The 24,020-nt window shown below is 45.6% G+C and overlaps 1 protein-coding gene across 1 annotated transcript in view; it reads right to left on the reverse strand.

Moving 5' to 3' along the window:
* Positions 1-415: 415 nt before the first annotated feature.
* Positions 416-24,020, reverse strand: part of LOC147445923 (uncharacterized) — a 41,492-nt gene continuing 17,887 nt past the window's right edge. Inside the window, exon 2 of the mRNA XM_086525252.1 lies at positions 416-1,045. Coding sequence (XP_086381378.1) covers positions 668-1,045 — 378 coding nt within the window. The 3' untranslated portion in view covers positions 416-667. The remainder of the gene's footprint in view (positions 1,046-24,020) is intronic.

A 24,020-nucleotide genomic window follows, 5' to 3' on the forward strand; every position in this document is an offset into this window, starting at 1 on the left:
AGTAGCAGTTCCTTTTGACTATGCTAAGGTTTTTTGAGCTTGTGTACAGTGGGCTCAATAATAGCATGTACTCTCCCTCTCTCTCTCACGCTAATCGAAAGGCAGTGCCATTGTCTGCCGCCTTGTTAATGAAACATACACTTTGGAGGATTTTGTCAAGACAAGCTTAAAAATATGGCTGATATTTTCAGAAGTTTTAACTGGCCACTGAGACAGCGAGATCAGGATATAAGACTGACTATTTGGTGGATCAATATGACATCCAAGGAATGCCGGATGTTTATGATTAACTCTCGAGTCCGCTCATAACAGAAATTGCTTGTGTGGATTTCCTGTGGTATTTTGTTCAGCAAACAGCTTGCATTTGAGTACTTGACACCCTGTTAAGTTTTTGACAGAAGGAAGCTTTCTAGACTCAGACAACTGGAGGATCATTTTGTATGATAGCAATTCATGCAGGTAAAGGTATGCTAAGGTAGTGCATACATAAAGTTTTGTGGAAATGAGCTCTTTCCATCTATACATTATTTCTCAGAAAAATACAGTGCTTGAAGTCCAGTGCAAGAAAAAGGATGGGCAAAAATAAATTTCATACCGACTCAAGCTGCGATTGTTGGAAGCAAGATGCTCAACATTTTTAAGCCATGATTACAGAGCAGCTTTATGCTCAACAAAATATATCTCTGTACTTGCCTCTCAACTTCCAGGAGTCTTCTTCGACACCAATGATCTGTCTCTGATCTCTGTAGGCTACTACAACGTCCGCTCCATAGGCTGGCTTCCCATCAATGCGCAAATGCAATAACAAGACCAACTCTTCCTCAGTTGGATTGTAAGGTTCTTCACCTCCTGCATCCGCAGTCTTCACGTCAATTACTGCCATCTTCCTTCTAAACATGTATCTCTCAGCTTCAAAATCGAAATTGGCAGTTAAGCTCATCAATCTTGTCCTGTCCATTCCCCTCATACATGCATACAGCATTTGCTGAGTCGTCAATTGCACCTCTTCATCCTCAGTATCCTCATTAACTTGGTATTGGTTAGCCTGGAGAAATTACATACATGTCTCAAAAAGTTAGAATAAATCGGTTTTAGAGCTGGTGGTTACTACTAGGGCACAAACACGTAAAAAAGGTAATTAGACTCCAAAAATCAAAACTTGCATGTATGCAGTTGGGACGATCCACAGTTGCAGAGATGCATGACCAAACCAAAAAAGCAAGTCCTTTGATCTGAGAGTTTGCATTCCTACCTAGAGCAAAGACAGCATTACAGATTTACAGCTAAGTGCATGCTATTGAGATTGAAAGAATCTATGTCCTAAGGCAAGAATCTAAGATCCATTGTTTCATCATGAGAATTCCCCTCTTGACCCTGAAACTCTTGAAAGGTTTCAAGTGGTGCTGAAATGTCCCATTTGAAACCTGGGCCAAAACACCCCCATAATTTGTAGTGCCGCTCACAAAATTGAGCCGTTTTGGCAATGAATTTCTTTTGGGTCCAATGCTTTTGTCTCCAACTTTCCCACGGGGTGACATGTTTTAGGGCTGAAATCATTTGGCGGCTATGATGTTTTTCTAATTAAAAGAGTCAAACACCATGGGCTATTGTGTCTTCTTCAAGTACACCGTGCGCATCAGTAGGATCGGGCTCCCTATCGTCCTCGCCGTGTGCAGCATTGACCTGACTGGCAGATTTCCCATTCTGTATGTATTTGGGGTCATCGCATCAGCAGGTGTATTTCACATTTCATGTTGTTGGCACCTAGGCTGCCTAATCTGGCATGATCCGACTTGTCAGCCGTGCACTTTACAGATTGATGGGTGCTTGCGACATTGCTTTTGGGTAACGTCCATATGCTCATGTCGCTTGGCGAGCGGCATGTATGCTGCAGGCTTGATGGTTTTACGACATGAGGGGGACTGTTACTTGGCTTCAGCACTTCAGCAGTTTCCAAGGTCGCAATGAGGGGGAAGCATCAAATCCAATTTCAGGCTTGCAGACTTGGAATATAGACGAAGCACGTAGGACATGTTGCTTTCTACAATCCATGACTTTGATCCCTATCCGCATGGCATCGTCTGTGTCACAATTTGCAATTCATTTATGGATTATTTGGAAGGCTAGATGCACACATGTTTTGCGTGCTACTTTTAACTTGGTTGAGAATTGGTCAGAGTTACTGCACACCTTGCACAGTCAGTGGGATACCTCAGCCGGCTCTTCTCGGACAATGGAAGAGCGTCACGGATCTTTTCTCAGGTAGTCGTTCCACACCTTAGTCTTCTTCAGTACCTCCCGGTGATGCCTCCTTGATGTGACATAAAGCTATTTCACAGTGGTTTTCCTTCAAGTCTTGTCTCTTTAGGTGACAGCCTCACACGGGTATCCCGAGTGGTTTACACGTACACAATATAGAGCTCCATTGAGACAGAGAGAGAGAGAGAGATTAAATTATCGTCCCACAGAGGTAAGATATGATCCATAGGACCGAAAACAAAACATTACAACGCCTTCTTCTAAGTGAATGCATCGGATACATATCAATTAAGGACTGAGAGTCCACCTAGAAGGTAAAAGAAAAGAAAAGAAAACCCAAGGGGGGTCATGTGAGGAGAGAGCTGGTCTGGGAGTTCGAAATTCTTGGACAATGGCTTTCCCACCTCGATAAACTACCCATTTTCCTTGCTTGCGGGCTTCATGCATCTTCTTGAGTTCGCTTGCTTTGATCTTGAGTTGAGCCGTGGTCAATTCCTCGGCAATCCAAAGCTTTGTTCCCTTCAAGAATCGGGATTGGCGTAGCAACTTCAACCGTTCTTCTTTATCCTTGTGAGCGTCGTCAATCCAAGAAACAGTTTCAGGTTTGATGTTAATTGGTCAAAGAATGTCATTAAGCTTGATGATTGCTTCTTCTAAAGTATCCTCGTCAGTGCACCATGGTGAGTCGAGCCCCTCAATCCTAACCTTGAGCCCAAGAGATTCTTGAAGTCGACATTCTTGTAGGGCTGCTTGTATCTCGGTGTCAATCTTCTTATGTGCTACCTCATGGGCTCCCTTCTCAATGGCCATGACACTCTCCCTGAGGGAAACTTTGGCTTCGTGTACTTCAACAAGTATAGCTTGGCTCTCTGATTCCTTCCTATCTTTGAGCTTACGCAAGCGCTCCTTTAGTTTTTCATCTCGAAGAGTTCAACTTTTCATATTTGATGCTTTTAGGCTTTAAGTCTTTAAATCTGAGCGTTGGAAAGGCTTTTACATCTTGTTCGCATAGGAGTGGCCGCCCAAGTTGGGCTAACCCCAACACGCCAATCCAGCACCGCACGTATCTTTTCGAGGTCAATGGATAGACTAAACAGATTTTAGCACTTCCATAACAACTGAACTGAAAGAGATGCACGACACACGAACAGGGAGTGGCGGAATTCCACCCCAAGAGAGCACTAGCCCCAAACCTTGGAGTCCCTTTTGGTATTTCTTTATATTGCTTTAACTCAATACATTGCCGGTACTCCATCCTCTGCACCTCATGCAGAGCATACCAGAGAATGAGCCCTTGGCCTATGAAAAGCAGTTTACATGAAAAGCTAAAATTTAAAAGCAATTGCTCCTGTCAGCGCAATTCTCGGAAATACGTACAGCCTATCTGCGCAAAATCCGGGACTATCCATATAGTCTGCCACGTGGCACTGCTAGCACAAATCACGGACGTTCGTACAACTACCACATCATCATCTTCTGCACAAGTTCTTTGGATGCTTCATTTTAATGCCTTTAGTCACTTAGGCCCGATCAGAACGGTCCCATAAGTTGGTGTTCTTTTGCTGCTTCTGGGTTTACTCGATCGGGATCTGCAAGTTTTCTCCGTTCTCCAGTGGCTTGACATACCAACAGTTTGTGACATCCCTCCTTCTTGAAAGAAAGTAATCGCGGAAATCGTCCGCGATTGCAACATATCTACAAAACAACTCAAGTTAGCTCAAAAATTACCGAGGGTCATTTCGAGGGAACAAATCAGAGCTCTTGATGTCCTCGGACGTTGACTTCCCATAAGAATCTCAACCAATAAGGAGTCTCATTCCAGATCGGAACTCTTCATATCCTGGGTCGTTGGTTTCTCAGAAGTATCTCATCCAATAAGGAGTCTCATTCCAGATCGAAGCTCTTGATATCCAAGGTGGTTGATTTCCCAGAAGTATCTCATCCAATAAGGAATATTCAATGGTTGGCACATCACAGTGCAACACAAATGCTCACATATGCATGTTACAAGACATAGAAACATAAAGTCGCCGATGAGCACTCCCCCCGTAAATAACCATCCAGGTTCGGGCCATGAGTTGTTCAACGACTCCTCCATCACTCCTCCCGCATAACCTAAAAGGTCTTGGCCAGGAGATATAGAGGCCTTTTACAACGAAACGCCTCCCAGACCGTAGCCTATGTCGCTTGGAGGTGCTGAGAGTAACCATTGCTCGAACTTCTTGTCACGTGCACATCTAACCCTACGTGTACGTGGACAAACCACTTCATGACATGGGTTCAGTTCAGCAAGGTTAGGAAGTGTTCTGGCACTTTTGTGAGTTTGTTCGCAGACCGTGCATGTCCAGGCACTTAGATTAGATGCATATCCTCTAGTTGCACACAACATGATCATCAAATTTCCATCAGAACCCATCAGGAGCATGTTTACATTGCATAGACCTATTTCCCCTATTTTAGCCAATTTTCACTTATTATTTTTAAGTGACTTTTGTTGGAAACTAGGTAGGGCAATTTTGATAGCCAAGTATATAAGAAACCCTAGCGCTAGCACTTTCTGGCAGAAGAGGCAGCAGGAACGCTTTGTTCATCAGGCACCTTCTCAGCAAGATTCCCCCCCCCCCCCAACACCAGCCTAGCGTTTTTACCAAGATCAGCCAGCATTTTCATCAACAGCAAAGCACTGGCGTTTTTGCATAGCAAATAAGCCCGGCAATAGTAGGTTCCATCAACCAGCTTAGCATTTTGCATTTGCAAGACAATCTGGCGACAACAAGACAAATTCAGCCCTAGCGTTTTTGGATCATACAACAACCCTAGCGTTTTGCAGATTCTCCGCGACGGCTTCAACATATGCACCAGCGTTTTCAATTTTCAGCATAGACACACCGCAGTAGAGTCCCCCAAACCTCGCAGATCTCACCTTCCCGCAGTAGATCCTCGTCGCACGGTAAAATCCAACGTAGTTTGCAGATTCAGCCCGGAATATGCAGATTTCAGCATCTGCGTTTTCAGTGCGTTGTCGTCACATCGTCGCCATCGATATCGTCATTGACATAGAGTCAGAATTCAGCAGATACAAGATTTGCAGATTTCAGCCATTAGCATTTTCAGATTTCAGTCCGTCTCGTCGTCTTCCTCATCGTCGTCGACATCGTCGGCAAGTCCAAAGCATTGTAGAGATTTGTGCAATCAATAGTAGACCGCTCTCGCCATAGAGAGTGGGGCCTTCTGAGGAGGGTTTGACAACATTCTGGTGTCGTATTCTTCTCTCTCTATCTCTAAGTCTCAACACCTTCATTCACAGTGTTTATCCACTTTGTTTGTGATCATTTACACTCTCTCACTAAAGGAACGGAAGGCTCTCCTTTCCGTAAGTAAAAGAAACCCTTGAGCACAGTTCGAAGCACTCATCTTGAGCAAAGTTCAACATTCACTTCCGCTACACCTTACACTTCTTAATACTCCCCCCGCAAATAACCACAAGGGTCCGGGCCATGAGTATGAACAAGCATTCTCAAACATTATTTCTCATTACTCCACCAAGGAATAAAAATCACCAATCATTGAAACCAGTATTAAACAAGAGTGAAACAATTCAAATCGGCACCAAGACAAGTTCAAAACAAATACCATCCATTTCAAACAAATTCCAAACACAATCACCAAACAAGTTCTTAAACAGAACTCAAACTTAAAAAGAAATCTCGACATCAGTCGAGCTCAAAAAGTCGATTGACTTTCCATCCTGAAACTTGCATCAAAAATTAGGGTTAGGTTCCTTCCATAAGGTCGTAGCCGATAGCACCATGGTCCATAAGCTATTGGACAAACAGTACTCATGTGGCGATGATGGTAGTCTCAAGACATAGCAATCACACTAGACCTCCAAGGTTATCAGCTTGAGAAGAGACACCTGTTGAGAGATGTCAAGAAATTTCAAGTTTTAATCTGCTAAGGTTTCTATGGCAAGCCTTTCAGGATACCCCACTCTGCCAGAAGCTACACTCCAAAGAAAGATATTTGAAGGCATATGACTTCGCACAAAAATTTCCTTCAAGGTCCTTCAAGTGTGCGGCTTGGTAGCTATAGACATTTACCACTGCATGGCATTGCCTCTTGAAAAAAACAACCGCTTCAAAATTCCTTGATCCTTCTCTTGCAAGTGATCTTTGTTGCTTATGCCCTATAGGACAGAGCGATGAAGATGTGTCACGTGCATATCTAACTGAAACCGGCCCGTGGGGTGGTAGGCGTTGGCTTTCACCCGAAATTCTTTACTTTAGACACACAGAGTACTTTGCAAAGGTAACCTGTAACAGGAATTAACACTTAATCACACACGGCTCGGAAGCTAGAATGCTCCGAGCAGACGCTGACAACCTGTAGGCCCCAAAATTGGCGCCCCTTTCCGTATTTCTTTATTCTTTAATAGAGGGAATAAAACATGTGATCTCCTACAAGCTGCCCCGCACAATCTAGGCTAAGAAACACCTGTTCTGGCCCGATTTCGGCACCATAACTATACTAGGACGCTTCACAGTCAGTATCCCCACGCAATAGGTGACTTTCCCGACGCATACGGACACTTTGCAAAACCTGGCAAGAATCTGCAGCACGCTGAATTCTCTGTTTTCTGCCCCGAAAATGCGCCAGTTCACCTGTACAGCGGTCCCCTAACGTCCTCGAACCTCTTGGGGGTATTAGGGTCCATTTAGGGCTGCAAAAATACACAGCAGGCTGTAATTCCCTGTTTTGGGCTCCGTTTCGTGTGCCGGTCGCATCTGTAGCAAGACCTCGAGCTCCCGCACCTGTAGGGCTACTTGCCCTTTAAATCGGACGAGATTTCTGGCGTGAAACCTCTCCGAATTCACTCGTACCTGCGGGGGATTAGCCGCTAGCTAATCCAGTACCTGTGCAAGAGGCTCTTGCCTCGGCAATCGTGCATGAACCCACATAACTGTACATTGGTCAAATGAAAAGCCCACTAGTGGGGTATAAATACTGCTCATAGGGGAGAGAGGGGGCAGTGCATAGCGTGCACGGTATCACTCCTGGCACCGGACTGTACATAAGAGGGAAAGGAAGCACTCCATAGCTCTTAACCTGTGACAAAAGCTGAAATGAAGTCTCTCCCATCATAAAATTCAGCGCCACTTCTTCTGCAAGAGGAAAGTCCGTGAGAAAATGACACTTGGCGCATTTACAAGCATTTTCCCGTTTCGGGTTTGCCGCTTAAAAATATCCTGACAGGTTGCCCAGTTGACTTCGCGACAGAATTGTAAAATGTTCCCCTAGTCATACCGGAGGTAATGACGCGAACACATTTCTCGGCCCAAAATAGCAGTTCCCTAAATTTTAGGAGATGCTTCCGTTGGGCTCCGACTTGTCTTCTGACCATCTATCCTCATTGGGACCGCATCCAAAAATGCAATGTGGCCCAACTATCGGATACTTTCAGTTGGTAGTCACACCTTGACTTTAGGCCTTTATTGAGTTCGCTTCCTAGTATCCACCAACTTGCTAAGTGCGACGGGGGGACCTATATGATCTTGCTCTGAGCCTAGACATCCTCTTACCATACGAATTCTAGTGCCGACCAATACCCATCTGCGGGTGAAACTACCGTTCACATTGGCCATGCAATGTCCGACCGTTTGCTACTTCAAGAAGAGGGTCTCAAAAATAAAACAAAACCCCTTGGAAAGAAACCAACAACTAAAGTTAGCAATTGCCACGTCCTCGTGACATAGTTAACAGTTGCCACGTCTCCGTGACACTAACCCTATGTGCATGTTGTCACAAACTGCTGACGTGACAAAGCCTAAAGAATGGAGCCAACTTACAGATGCCGGCCGAGGGGCCTAAACCCTAAGAAGAGCAAATAACAGAAGAAGTCCTACCAACTTATGGGGACCCCGTCCGATGGGGCCCCAAGTGGCATAAAGGATTAAAATAAAGCAGGACCCGCACACACGCAAAAACTGATGATGTGGCAGATTTTCGAAAATTGCGATGGCAAGATGACATGGCAAGCTGTACGGAATTCCGCGTTTTTGTGTTGGCTGATGACATGGCAGGCTGTACGGATTTTTGTAAATTATGCTGGCAGCTTTTTGGCTTTGCTTTTGGACCAGATCCTTTTGAGTTTGAAGGCTTTTCACTCTAATTGCTTTTGAGGCCAAGGAACTTTAAATATGAGGTTAGGGCTCATTCTCTGGCATGCTTCCTCGAGAAGGTACAGAGTCTGGAGTACCAGCTTGTACTGTGTTGATGCAATATAAAGAAATGCCGAAAGGGGCGCCAAGGTTTGGGGCCAATACTCTATGGGGTGGAATTCCACCACTCCGTGTCGCGTGTCATCTCTCTCTCTCTCAGTTCTGTTTCTATTGAAGTGATAAAAGTCTATTCAGTCTGTTCTTTTCTATTGACACGTGGTGCCCATCTTGTGACAGTGGTATCAAAGCCTCAGGCGTGTGCTTTTCTGAAAGCATACCGGTCCTACAAAAGAGCAGACAGAGCTATTGGAATTTTATTTGAGGTATCTCCGACCTTCGACCCCGGACTTATTAGCCACTCCCACCCTTACTTCATCGAGCATCGGGCGCGCTCCCGTCTTCATCGCTGTGTCTTACAGGGCATAAGCCATCAAGAACCCAAAACTTGGAATTCATGGATTCAGCAAAATAATTGCAGTTTCTGCTCAACGAGCTTCACGACATTCTTTCGCGACATCCTCAGCAGAATCTTCCAATGCTGCAAAGTTTTCAACAATTTTTGAGCTACATGTTACCCCCTCTGATGCCCCAGATGGTACCTCCTCCTCCGGCACTAGAAAGTACAAGAGCTTCCAACCGGCAACCTTCTCAACCATCTGTTCCGATCGGGGGAGTCTTCAGGAATATGGTACAGCCATCTGACCCTGATCCAGTGCAACCGCCTTTGCCACCGCCATTGCCCCCACCTCCACCACCAGGCTACAATGTTTGGAGCCCATATGAATACCCTTATTATCCATATTTGGGACATGCGCCTAACCAACCCAAAAATTTCAAAGATAGTGGCACGACAGTCAAATTTTTCACTTTTTCCGAGGTGAAAGATCGCAAGAAAGCATTGCAGTTCCTACAACAATTCGACAACATCGATGCTTTGGGAACTATACAGAAGAATCCAAGATTTCTCGAGCCGCAAGATTTCTTAAAGATAAATGCTATGCAATGGTGGAGTTCAATCGCAACACAACCGCATGCTCCAAGGACCTGGCAAGCTTTCAAGACAGTTTTTGCACGTAGTTACATGACTTCGATGTTTGAAGTCCGGATTTTGGCAGAGTGGGGCAACTTGAAAATGCTTGCCACCGAAACCATGGACGACTATAACCAAAGGTTTCTCGACGTGCACCTTCCAGTGTCCTTTGGAGGACCAGTGCGAGCGCTACACCATTGGACTACCATCACCATTGCAAGAATATTGTCTCTCCAAGCAAGTATCTACCATGCAAGAGTTTATGGACCATGCCACGGTCGGCTACAAGCTCATGAAAGGAATGTTGGAGTTTACCACAGAAGAACCTTCGGCCACTAACCAAAACTCCCGACAACAACGAACAAATTCTCGGGAATCCCGTGAAAGCCAATCTCAGCGGCCTCGTCTGACACAACGTCAACGAGACGCCTTGTTACAGGAAGGCCGATGCTTCGAATGTTTCCAAACATGGCATACGTTCAATACATGTCCTGAGCGAGCCTCGACGTCCTCAGTGCAACCTTCTGCTCCCATGACATACAGATCCCCAGGGCCACCTCCGGCCAAGAAGGCTAGACCTGCTATTGGACTAGTACCCGATATTTATGGTATACACTTCGAGAGTTTTAATGAATTATGCAGAGCTTATGGAAAATTCAACGGCTTGAAAGCCCTTATTTTCTTTGACCCCGGAGCTATGGAGAACTTCATCCATCCAGAATTCTTGAAGCAGATGCACTTTGCTTATGATGCAGAGGGTGGAGAAATTGAAGTTGAGCTAGCCACGAGGCAAACTCAGAAAATGCTACCGCTCATTGGTGCACTTCCAGTGACTATACAAGATTATCATGGAAAAGCCGATTTCCACATTATGAAGTTGGGCAATTGCGACGTTCTCTTGGGCATGCCCTCGCATGACAAGAATGATGCAACTCTCCAGGTCCAGAACCGAACCATCACCGTGATGCAAAAGGGCAAGCCCGTTGTCCTCAAAGTTCGGTTCTCTGAACAAAACCCTGAATGACTTCTCTAGTTGTTTTCTAGTTGTATACTTTTGAACATTGTTTAAGAAAGTATTGTTTGAAATTTGTTTGAAATGGATGCTATCTCTTTTAAACCTGTCTTGGTGCCGATTTGAATTGTCTGACTCTGGTTTTAAATATTGGTTTCAATAATTGGTGATTTTACTCCCAGGTGGAGAAGTGAGAACAACTGTTTTGGTATTGTTTGAAAACCTCGGAACGACGCAGGCCGATGCCTGGGGAGCGTTTGGTTGTATGCTTGAACCTCCAAGCGACGCAGACTGCGGTCTGGGGAGCGTTTGGTTGTACAGTCCTTTGAGCTCATGGCTCGGACCTTTTTAGGTTATTTGCGGGGAGGGAGACGAGGTAGTCGTTGAGTAGCTTCATACCGCAGACCGTTTGTCTCGGAGGAGTGCTCAACGGCGCTGTTTGTTGTGTCTTGTAACATGCATATGTAAGCATTTGTGTTGCATTGTGATGTGCCAATTACTGAATATTCCTAATTGGATAAGGTTGCCTGGGTATGTAATTTAGTGCGGAAGATCAGTACGGTCTGGGTGTGATGGCTAATTTTACTACGCCGGAATATCAAGAGTTCTGATCTGGACGAAAGGAGAAGCTAACTCCTTGATTAAAAGAGCAGAAAGGAGAAGCTAACTCCTTGATCAAAACAGCCGAAAGGAGAAGCTAACTCCTTGATTAAAAGAGCAGAAAGGAGAAGCTAACTCCTTGATCAAAACAGCCGATAGGAGAAGCTAACTCCTTGATCAAAAGAGCAGAAAGGAGAAGCTAACTCCTTAACAAAAAAGAGCAAACTGATTGTCCCTCGGGATGACCCTCGAAAATTTTTGAGGTAACTTGAGTTGTTTTGCAGATATGTTGTAATCGCGGACGATTACTCTCTTTCAAGAAGGGGAGATGTCACAAACTGCTGACGTGTCAAAGCCTAAAGAATGGAGCCAACTTACAGATACCGACCGAGGGGCTCAAACCCTAAGAAGAGCAAGTAACAAAAGAAGTCCTACCAACTTATGGGGACCCCGTCCGATGGGGCCTCAAGTGACATAAAGGATTAAAATAAAGCAAGACCCGCACACACGCAAAAATTGATGACGTGGTAGATCTTAAAATTGCGCTGGCAAGATGACGTGGCAAGCTGTACGAAATTCTGCGTTTTTGCGCTGGCTGATGACGTGGTAGGCTGTCGGATTTCCGTAAATTACGTTGGCAGTTTTTTGGCTTTGCTTTTGGACCAGATGCTTTTGAGTTTGAAGGCTTTTCACTGTAATTGCTTTTGAGGCCAAGAACCTTTAAATATGAGGTTAGGGCTCATTCTCTGGCATGCTTCCTCGAGTCTGGAGTACCAGCTTATACTGTGTTGATGCAATATAAAGAAATACCGAAAGGGGTGCCAAGGTTTGGGGCCAATACTCTCTGGGGTGCAATTCCGCCACTCCGTGTCGCGTGTCGTCTCTCTCTCTCTCAGTTATGTTTCTATTGAAGTGCTAATAGTCTGTTCAGTCTGTTCTTTTCTATTGACACGTGGTGCCCGTCTTGTGATACATGTGGACAAGCTACTTCAGGTCTAGGGTTCAAGTCAGCTTATGAAGTGTTCTGGCACCTTTGTGAGCCTGTGCGCAAGTCGTGCATGTCCAGGCACTTAGAGTAGTTGCATATCCTCTGGTTGCACACAGCATGATCATCAGCATGACATTCAGTACCCATCATAAGCATTTTACTGTGCACAAAACCCATTTTTCCAATTTATCCATTTTTCACTTATTATTTAATAAGTGAATTTTGTTGGAAATTTGGGTAGGGCAATTTTGCTAAGCTACTATAAATGAGACCTAGCGCTAGCACTTTCTGACAGAAGAGGCAGAAGAAGTTCCAGCAACTTACAATGCACCTTCTCAGCAAGACCGGCATTAGGGTGGTCTCGTACGTCACGTACGTTTTGTCCACGTATGAAGACGTACGGTACTCATCGAACTAGAAAATTTTATGTCGTACGACATGGTTACGTACGTTCAAAAATAAAAACATGCGATTCTTAACCATAGATTTTACACTTGGGACAATTAGACAATTGCTTATAACAGTGGGGATGTCGTGGTATTTAGTCAATACTATGTAGGATGGAGCTGATGGTTATATTGTCTTGTGGGTGACTACCATGGGTCTATACCTTGCACTTTCCTTTAAGGGTGAACCTGGGCTTATCCTGGATTCATTGAGCCATTGAGCAATCTCTCATGACTCATGAGAGAGCTTGAGAATGACTCGTGAGCTTGAGCCTTGAGTTGGAACATAATGGAGAAGAACAGAAAGAGGGCATCCATATATAGATTTAGAGTGTAGATACTTGCCCTTGAACAAGGGAGAGTTAGATGAGAGGATGAGAGAGAGAGAGAGAGAGAGGAGCCTAATGGAATCCAAGGTGAAGGACCAAAGCAATGAGAGAGAGGGAGAGGGAGAGGAAGAGAGGAGTCTAATGGAATCCAAAGCAATGCGTGTGTGTGTGTGTGTGTGTGTGTGAGAGAGAGAGAGAGAGGAGGCTCAGGGCATGTGGGAGGTGGTGGGGGGGGGGGGGGGGGGGGGGGGGGGGATCCTAGGCTAGGTAGGAGGGATCCTATGCCAAAAGGTAACCCAAAAACCTCCCAAAAAAAAGCACAGTCAACGGACTAAAAAACCGGTCAAACGTACTAAAAAACCATCGGACGCAATGGACACCTTGATCGGATGGGATGCCACCGGACGCCACCGTACGCCTCGTTCCGTCTGATGGACGAGAACAACCCTGACCGGCATGAGGCCCTAACGTTTCCAACCAACAGATTCAACATAGCGTTTTCAGGTTGCAGATCAGCCTTGGCGTTTTTGCTACTGACCACCTGGCGTTTTTCAGTTGTAGGCGTCAGATCAGCCCCAGTGCATCAGCGTTTTCAGATTTCAGCACTTAGACACCGCAGATTCAACCCTTAGCCTCGCAGATCTCACCTACCTGTAGCAGATCCTCGCCGTGCCGTCAGATCAGCCAGCGTTTTCAGATTCAGCCCGCTGTCTACAGATTTCAGCATCTGCGTTTTCAGCGCATCGTCGTCACCATCGCCGTCCTCACAGACACAATGTCAGAATTCAACTGAATGTCAGCAATTGCAGATTTCAGCCCTAGCGTTTTCAGATTTCAGCCTGTCCTCGTCGTTGTCATTGTCGTCGACATCGTCGGCAAGTCCATTACATCTAGACCATTGGTATCAGATTTGTGCAATCAATAGCATAGACCTCTCTCACCATAATGAGGGGTGCCCTTGGAGGAGGGTTTGAGAACCGTCTGGTGTCGTATTCTGTTATCTCTCTCTCTCTCTCTCTCTCTCTCTCTCTCTCTCTCTCTCTCTCTCTCTCTCTCTCAGTCTCAGCACATTCATTCACAGTGTCATTCACTTTGTTTGTGATCATTGCACTCTCTCACTAAAGGAACGGAAGGCTCTCCCTTCCGTAAGTAAAAGGAACCCTTGAACATTCGGAGCACTCATCTTGAGCAAAGTCAACATTCACTTCCACTGCACCTTACATTTGTATCAAAGCTTTGGCAGTGTTCTGTATCACTCAAGGAAAGGACCACAAGAAATTTTTTGCTTGTTGCAGTCGTACGTAACCCAAGTCCACTTGGGCGTGTCGATTCCTCATCGTGTTTTTGAAGAGAGACAGGTAACCCAAGAAAGAAGGGCTTGTTCGGCCTCCCCTTGTTCCTCTTTTCCTCATTGAGAGCGGACCGTGCACTTAGTGGCAGGCATCGATGTGAGGTGGGATAAAGAAACCTTGGTGTGAGCACAAGGCCGCCAAGGGGTACACCCGCAGGGAAGAGTCAAGCTCGGGTAAGAGAAAAGCCTTCTCTAACACCAATTGCAAGCCCAAGAACCTCAAGAACCCAAGTTCCTCGTGAACTGAAGTACCAAAGATCTGTGTATGGTCATCACCCAAAGCGGAATGAATACTTTGCGTGAAGGTGATGAGCATTGAGGTGGTGAAGAAGAATTTTCCCCACCATGAGGTTTTTCCGACCCTCCTCCTTCCCCATCTACACCACGGGTTGTACCAAATCCTATGGAGGCTTTGGTCAAGACAATGATGAACATGATGCTACAACAAGAGGCGCAACGCGCCACCCTGGATCGCGACCGCGAAGACAGAAAGATAGCCTTAGAGTGTGAGCGTGAGCAAGCGCGCTTCGCGGCCAAAGAAAGAAAGGTAGCCTCGGAGCGTGAGCGTGCGTAAGCGCGCTTGGCGGCCGAAGGAAGAAAGGCAGCTATTGAGCTTGAGCGTGAGTAAGCACGCGAAGCCCAACGCATAGCGGCCGAAGACAGACGAGCAACCTTGTAATTAGAACGTGAGGCGTAGAGAGACCAACGCATGCAAGAGTTGCTCCTACACGTACTCAACTCGAAGTCCGAGCCACTCAAGGACATGGACGAATCATCAGGTAGCACAAGTCAAGAAGCGAATTCCAACAACCCCGTCACTAAGAAGTTGACGTTCAATAAGTATGACAATAAGATGGATGCTAATGTTATTCATTCTTGGTTGCATCAATTTAATACTTACTTTGCAACAACTAAGAAAACAGGAAATAGCAAAGTTTTGACGGCAGCCATGTATCTTGCCGATGATGCCATTAAATGATATCACACATGCCAAGAGGCACAATTGACCGCGCATTTAGAGGAAGCCGAAGAAGGCGTGCCCCTTTCCTTCGATGGGACCGACTTCCAAGACAAGCTCAAGGCGTGGTTTATGCCACCTCAGTACTTAGCGCGGTTGAAAGAAGATTGATACAATCTCAAGCAAAATGGTATGCCAGTCATGTCTTTCTCTAACCGTGTTTTGCAGCTCGGTACCCAATTACGCAAATCGGATGTTGAGCGCAAAGAGGCATTCCTTTTCGGGTTGAACGAGTATATGAAGTTTGATGCAGAAGTCTTTGATCCCGTGGATCTCAACAAGGCGGTAGCAATTGCTCTCTCCCAAGAGATGAAGCACAACAAAGGAAAGCCTAAGGAGAACAAGTCTTCCCACAGTACCTCTCAGACTCCTCAGAACCCACAGAACAGTAAGAAAGGTAACTCTTCTAGCCAATCTTCTTCTATTCCTTCGGAAAAGAACTCTCAAAATGAATCTAAGGGTAAAGCTAAAACACCTGCTAAACCTAAGCTAACCCCGGATGAAAAAGCCGCACAAGGAGTTTTAGGAGGATACATAACGACAGAAGAACAAGTCATTTATGCTAAGGAAGGTCGATGTTATCAATGTCACGTCAAGGGTCACATTGAGAAGGCTTGTCCTAAGACAGCACCACCTAAAGAACCCATAGCACCGACAGCTACCACAAGCACTCTAATGAACCAATCTGAGTCTCCACATGTTTCGAGCACACACATTGATGAGTCTCTCTTTAAATGTTATGGTCATGTGAAGGGTCGGCGTTTTGCCATATTGTTTGATTCAGACAGTATGCATGATGTGATTGGTGCCTCTTGTACAAAGAGCCCGCTTAGAGGTTAGCCAGACAACTCCTCTCGAGGTGTCTGGCTTCGCTCTCGATATGGACTCTCTCGTTACGCAAGAGTACCTAGATGTGATTTTCACTGTTCAACAAGCTGCCTTCCGTAGAAAATTTCTCGTGTCTCCTCTCTCAGGATGTGATATGCTTTTGGGGTTTCGTGACCATAACCCTCTCATTGATTGGGCGGACGATACTCTCACTCTAAATGCCAAAAGTGACTCTCCCATGATCATTAGTGTGAGGAGGATCTGCATTCTTTATCTCTCATTTCCCATGTGCAAGCGAAGCGTGAATTACGAAGAGGAGTACAAAGCGACATTCATCTATGCCTCTCCAGTTACCCAGAGCATTCGACGATATTCAGCTTTGGTTACCAAGTGTGAGCACCTCTTTTTGCAGGATAATCTACCACCTCGTCTCCCTCCTGAGCGGCCGAAGGACCACCACATCGAACTCACGGAAGGAGCACAGCCAATCAGTAAGGCTCCCTATCGTTTGAACAAGACTCAGTAAGAAGAGTTAGAGCGGCAACTCACGGAGTTGGAGGCCAGAGAATTCATACGTCCTAGTGTAAATCCTTTTGCTGCTCCTATTTTATTTGTCCGCAAGAACGATGGTTCATCTCGTCTCTGTGTTGATTACACGACATTGAACAAGATGACCGTCAAGAACAAGTTTTTGATGCGTCATATTGAGTATATCCTCAATAGGCTCAATGGGCCAAAGGTTTTCAGTAAGGTCAGGTAAGGGCATTCAAAGGCGACATCTATAAGACCGCTTTTCGCCCAGAGCGAGGGCAATGGGAGTATGTGGTCCTGCCTTTTGAATTGACAGGTGCTGTGGATACATTTAACCGTTTAAAAATAGGCCGTTTTGGTGATATGGTTGGCGTGTGTGTTCATCTTTCTTGATGATATTCTCATTTTTTATGCATCGTGGGAACAACATGAAAAGGATGTAGAAAGGGTTTTAACCCGTCTGGATGAGAGTCAGCTGTACATTGCAGCTAAGAAATCTAAGGTTTTTCTCACTGAAGTTACTTATTTGAGTTATATCATTTCTGCAAAAGGCGTCAAGCTAGATCCCACGAAGGTGGTACAGGTACATAATTGGGATTTGCCCAAAACTACATATGATGTGCGTTCTTTTCTTGGTTTATGTCAAGCATATAGTTCGCATATAGAGAATTTTGAACGCATTGCCGCACCCATGACCGATGTTTTGAAAGGGGTAAAGACTCGCCGACAACACGTGGATTTGCTCGAAGCAGTCATTGAGGCTTTTGCAACTCTCAAGGTTGTGGTGACAGAAGCGTCGTGTCTCATCCTTGCCTCTTGGGATGATCCCTTTGAGGTCTGGACGGATGCAAGCAATGTCGCGATAGATGCTATGCTTCAACAGAATGGTCGTTTAGTTGCATTTCTTGGTCGGAAATTGAATAGTGCAAAAAAGAACGATTCAGTTTATGACAAAGAACTTTTGTTTGTCATTCACTCTCTCAAGCATTGGAAGCATTTTCTGTATGGTAGAGAGTTCACAGTTTGCGCAGATCACCAAGTCCTCAAGTGGCTCCAGTCTATGCCTAATGCACATTGGAGTGATCGCCAAGCAAGGTGGTCACAATTTTTGAGCAGCTTGGAGGTTTGATTGAGAATGTGCCTGTTAAAGCTAACCCCAGATCCTGGCTCTTGGGTCGAGATCCACAGTTTCTCTTCAGGGTGTGTCTTTCGACAGCATGAAGAACCAGTATGCAGATTATGAGTTTAGTAAGCAATGGTTGCAGGCTCTTGCTTCCCAAGGGCCTAGCAACTATCTCATTCGTGAAGGTTCGTTGTATTTTCGTCACCGTCAATGTGTGTTGCCCTCTCTCAGGGCAACCATATTGCACGATGCTCACGACTCTCTCACGGGTGGGCACCGGGGAATAAACACCTCTGGAAAAAATCAAAAGATTCTTCGGTCCAATGCCTGATGCTAATGCTGAAAGTCATCGTTGGATGAGATTTCTGAGAGTGTGAAGCTTCGGCTAAGCAAGGCTGAGGAGTCTTAATCACGACAGGCTAACAAGCATCGTCAAGATGTTTCTATCAAGGAAGGGGATTGGGTTTATTTAAGAATCATGAATCTTAAACAAGTCGTAAAGAAGTGTCCTAAGTTGTCTTTCAAAATGTATGGTCCATTTCCTGTCATTAAAAAGATCAATGAGGTTTAGATGAAATTGCAATTGCCTAACTCATGGTCAATGCACAAGTTTTCCATGTTTCTTGGCTGAAACTGTTTCAAGGAACACCTCCGAAGGACATTTCCGAAGAAGAAGAGCCCGAGATCATCGATTAAGCTAAAGTCATGGAGCCCGAGCAAGTGTTGTTGCATCGGTTTCGCCATGGCTCAAAGAAGCAAGTCCAACAGTACTTTTTGAAGTTCAACGATTGAAGAACCCACAAGGCAGTGTGGGTTGATGAAGAGTTTTTCAAAGATTACCCAGAGTTGTTGACAGACTACAAGGAAGCCATGCAGCTCGGTACCAGTATCTCACTTTGAAAAGGAGGGGATGTCACGTGCACATCTAACCCTATGTGCATGTAGCTACTTCAGGTCGAGGGTTCACGTCAGCTTAGGAAGTGTTCTGGCACCTTTGTGAGCCTGTGCGCGGGCCGTGCATGTCTAGGCACTTAGAGTTGTTGCATATCCTCTGGTTGCACATTGCATGATCATCAACATGACATTCAGTACCCATCATGAGCATTTTATCGTGCACAAAACCCATTTTCCCAATTTATCCATTTTTCACTTATTACTTAATAAGTGACTTTTGTTGGAAAACTGGGTAGGGTAATTTTGCTAAACTACTATAAATAAACCTAGCGCTAGCACTTTCTGGGAAAAGAGGCAGAAGAAGTTCCAGCAACTTGCAGTGCACCATCTCGGCAAGACCGGTAGGAGGCCCTAGCGTTTCCAACCAACAGATTCAGCATAGCGTTTTTAGGTTGCAGATCAGCCTTGACGTTTTTGCTACCGACCACATGGCGTTTTTCAGTTGCAGACCTTGCTTAGCGTTTTGCAATTTCCAGCATCAGATCAGCCCCAGTGCATCAGCGTTTTCAGTTTTCAGCACTTAGACACCGCAGTGTTAGCCCTTAGCCTCGTAGATCTCACCTACCCGCAGCAAATCCTCGCCGTGCCGTCAGATCAGCCAACGTTTTCAAATTCAGCCCGCTGTCCGCAGATTTCAGCATCTGAGTTTTCAGCGCATCGTCGTCACGTTGCCATTTCCATCCTCACCAACACAGTGTCAGAATTCAGCAAAAAGTCAGAATTTGCAGATTTCAGCCCTAGCGTTTTCAGATTTCAGCCCGTCCCCGTCGTCGTCATCATTGTCGTCGACATCGTCAGCAAGTCCATTGCATCTAGACTATTGTACCAAATTTGTGCAATCAATAGCATAGACCTCTCTCGCCATAGAGAGGAGGGCCCTAGAGAGGAGGGTTTGAGAACCGTCTGGTGTCATATTCTTTCTTTTCTCTCTCTCTCAGTCTTCTTCTTCTCTCTCTCTCTCTCTCTCAGTCTTCTTCTTCTCTCTCTCTCTCTCTCTCTCTCTCTCTCAGTCTCAGCACCTTCATTCACAGTGTCATTCACTTTGTTTGTGATCATTGCACTCTCTTACTAAAGGAACGGAAGGCTCTCCCTTCCGTAAGTAAAAGGAACCCTTGAACATTTGGAGCACTCATCTTGAGCAAAGTCAACATTCACTTCCACTGCACCTTACATTGGTAACAAAGCTTTGGCAGTGTTCTATATCACTCAAGGAAAGAACCGCAAGAAATTTTTTGCTTGTTGCGGTCACACATAACCCAAGTCCACTTGGGCCTGTCGATTCCTAATCGTGTTTTTGAAGAGAGACAGGTAACCCAAGAAAGAAGGGCTTGTCCGGCCTCCCCATGTTCCTCTTCACTCATTGAGAGCGGACCGTGCACTTAGCGGCCGGCCAATCCACATGAGGTGGGAAAAAGAAACCTTGGTGTGAGCACAAGGCCACCAAGGGGTACACCCGCAAGGAAGAGTCAAGCTCGGGTAAGAGAAGCCTTCTCTAACACCGATTGCAAGCCCAAGAACCTCAAGAACCCAAGTTCCTCGTGAACTTAAGTACCAAAGATCTTAGTGTATGGTCATCACCCGAAGCGGAATGAATACTTTGCGTGAAGATGATGAGCATTGAGGTGGTGATGAATATTTTTTCCCACCAAGAGGTTTTCCCGACCCTCCTTCCCCATCTACGCCACGGGTTGTACCAAATCCTATGGAGGCTTTGGTCAAGACGATGATGAACATGATGCTACAACAAGAGACGCAACGAGCCGCCTTCCGAGAAGACAGAAAGGCGCCTTAGAGCGTGAGCGTGAGCAAGCACGCTTGGTGGCCAAAGAAAGAAAGGTAGCCTTGGAGCGTGAGTGTGAGCGTGAGTAAGCGCGCTTGGCAGCCGAAGGAAGAAAGGCAGCTATTGAGCTTGAGCGTGAGCAAGCACGCGAAGCCCAACGCATAGCAGCCGAAGACAGACGAGCGGCCTTGTAATTAGAACGTGAGGCACAGAGAGACCCATGCATGCAAGAGTTGGTCCTACAAGTACTCACCTCGAAGTCCGACCCACTCAAGGACGTGGACGAATCATCAAGTAGCACAAGTCGAGAAGCGGATTTCAACAACCCCGTCACTGAGAAGTTGACATTCAGTAAGTATGACGGTAAGATGGATGCTAATGTTATTCATTCTTGGTTGCATCAATTTAATGCTTACAAGACGGGAGCGCGCTCCTTACGCGATGAAGTAAGGGTGGGAGTGGCTAATAAGTCCGGGGTCGGGTCCCGAAGATTCTTTGATAACAATTTCCACGGTGCCAGAGTGCTCTGTCTGCTCTTTGGTAGGACCGGTATGCTTTGAGAAAAGCACACGCCTCAAGCTTCGATACCACTATCACAAGACAGGCACCACGTGCCAACAGAAAAGAACAGACTAAACAGACTTTTAGTACTTCCATAACAACTGAACTGAAAGAGATGCACGACACACGAGACGGGGAGTGGAAGAAATCCCCCCCAAGAGAGCATTGGCCCCAAACCTTGGCGCCCCTTTCGGTATTTCTTTATATTGCTTGAACTCAGTACATCGTCAATACTCCATCCTCTGCACCTCATGCGGAGCATGCCAGAGAATGAGCCCTTGCCTCATATTTAAAGGCCCTTGGCCTATGAAAAGCAATTTTCATGAAAAGCTAAAACTCAAAAGCAACTGCCCTAACAGCTGACGCCCAAAAGCTTTCGGCGCAATTTTTGGAAATCCGTACAGCCTATCAGCGCGAAATCCGGGATTGTCCATATAGTCTGCCACGTGGCACTGCCATTGCAAATCACGAGTGGCTGTACAGCCACCACAACATCATCTTTTGTGCAAGTTCTTTGGATGCTTAAATTAATGCCTTTAGTCACTCAGGCCCCATCGGCCATAAGTTGGTGTGAACACTTCCACTTCTTCTTTTGCTGCTTCTACTTCTACTTCTTAGGGTTTACTCTGCCGAGATCTATAGGTTGGCTCCGTTCTTCAGTGGCTTGACACATCAGCAGTTTGTGACAAACAGCAATAGTGCTGCCAAGTACTACCCCAAAGACTGCAATTGAAATGCGGAAGAGTCCTGAGTTGGCAACAACTTCTGAACAACCTGCTGTCATTACTCTACTATTAATGAATCATCAGTAGAAAGGTTGTAGGCATTGCAAAAGAGCAAATTGGTAGGCAGCATGGTCATGAATACATCTCAGAAGCTGCCAGCTCCATATAAAGTTCCTGTACTCACATACAAAACTAACAAGATAGATCCAGAAACCATCTTGGATGGTTGTGTTGCCACGACCCACACGGGTTGGAAACTATACTCAATGCCATCGGTCAGACAATGGAAGCCCAGACTTCTATCAAGCAGTCTAACATTACCCATCTGAAGGCTGAGCTGGAAAGAGAAATCATCCAATCTGAAGAACAAAGAAAAGAGCTCCTTTCCATGAAAGAAAATTTAATTAATGTTGAATGTTAGTAGGAACAGGAGCCGGAAGACCATTAAGGCACATCAACAACAAGTAGAACAAATTGTCACAACTTGGTGACGAGGCTGCCCAATACACACACAACCGCCCTGCTGTTCCCGAGAAAATGGCGACTGTGAATGCTGACGTGGCCTGCGGTACGGACTGATTGCTAACGTGGCATACCCGGAATTTGCGGCGCGATTTGCGGGTTGCTGACGTGGCAGCAGCGTACGGCACTTTTGCTTTTTGGCTACGCATGGCAAGGCTGATTTTTCCTACGCAAATGAAGGGGTAGCTTTTAGGAATAGGGTGCTTTATTTTAGAGAGCTCTTTGCTTTTATTTTTGAAGGCTTTTGAAACAGCTTTTGGGGCTCTGCTTTTGGCATCCCTTGTAAACTCTTTAAACAAGTAGTTTTGGCTCTCACTTCTCAGAGCATTTGGACGCAGAGTCTAAGAGTGAGTCCTGGCTACTCGCTTGTACTCTGAGTTGCAAATTAATACAGAAAGAAATACCGAAAGGGGCGCCAGTCTTTGGGGCCAATATCTCTAGGCACGGAACTTCGCCGGGCCAGGGTCGAATCAATTGTGAACTGTGAACTGTTTTGAAGTGATTATTTGTGGTGTCACGGTAGATTCTCGACTTGGAGTGTCCAGTCTGCTACAATGGTATCAGAGCACGGCCGATTTCTCTTCTACAGAAAATCCGATCCTTTTTACGCGGCACTTATGGCTTCAGGCATAGATCAGTCGACTTCCTTTGCATCCGGAGATGCGGAAAGAGATCACAACGAAGATTCAAGCGAGTACGGCCCACCTCGGCCTACTCAGGCAGAGCCCGAAGAGATGGAGTGTCGACGATTGATCAGCGATGTAACAAAGATGATGCTTAATTTTGCGAAGGATCAAAATTTGCAAAATATATGAGCGAGACCTCTTTCGATGAGGTGCACTCACAGTGGCGGAAGACCAGGGAACCACCCCTCAAACCGGCTCTCAAGAAACCTCCTACTCCCAGAATGTACACAGATCAAGAATTAGAAGAGGTGGTTGATGCATGAATTGCTCAGCTTTTTGACGCGCAAAAAAAAGCTAAAAAGCAGCAGAAGAAAGGCGCTGAATTCCTGGGTTATTTGGGTCGTCAGTCTACTTTTGAATCGGCAAGAAAGCAGAAGAAGCATGTTCGATTTGAAGGAGTACCCAGTTCTTCTTCTTCTTCCGATAGTTCTTCCAGCTCATTTGACTCGAGCGAAGAAGACCGAAAAGGCAAAAAGCGAAGCAAAAAGCAAAGCTTGACATTAGCTTTTATGCAAAGAAGAAGAATTTTTATAAAGCCAACCAGTATGACTTTCTGGAAGACAAAAGCAAGAAAGTCCGAGAGTTTAAGGAAGGTGGACAGTCAATTAAATTTGACACATTTTTTGGTTATAGAGATGCTTCGAAGGCTTTGTCTTTTATACAGCAGTTTGACATAGCTTTTTCGGGAGGGCATTACTCGAAGCACTCTAAGATTCGGAGGGCTACCTCTTACTTAAAGGGGAATGCTCGAACTTGGTGGTTCACGCTTCTATTAAACAAGACAGCGCCAGTTAAATGGCTGAAATTCAAAAGACTTTTTATTTCTTCATGGCTGACTCGAGAGTATGAAAGCGATATACGAACTGCTTGGAACCATCTTCGGATGACCAAGAAGGATACAGTGGACGCTTATTGCGAGAGATTCTGGAGCTCTTTTCTATTCGCCTCTTCATTTAAGAAGATCTCGTTCAAGGAACAGATTGAGCGGTTTACCTTGGGTCTGCCTACAGAGATCCGAGATCACTGCTTCGAACAAAAGTCAGCTTCCATTCAAAAGTT

Source organism: Adiantum capillus-veneris, chromosome 12, assembly GCF_014529385.1.
Source record: "Adiantum capillus-veneris isolate H3 chromosome 12, ASM1452938v2, whole genome shotgun sequence".
Lineage (NCBI taxonomy): Eukaryota > Viridiplantae > Streptophyta > Polypodiopsida > Polypodiales > Pteridaceae > Adiantum > Adiantum capillus-veneris.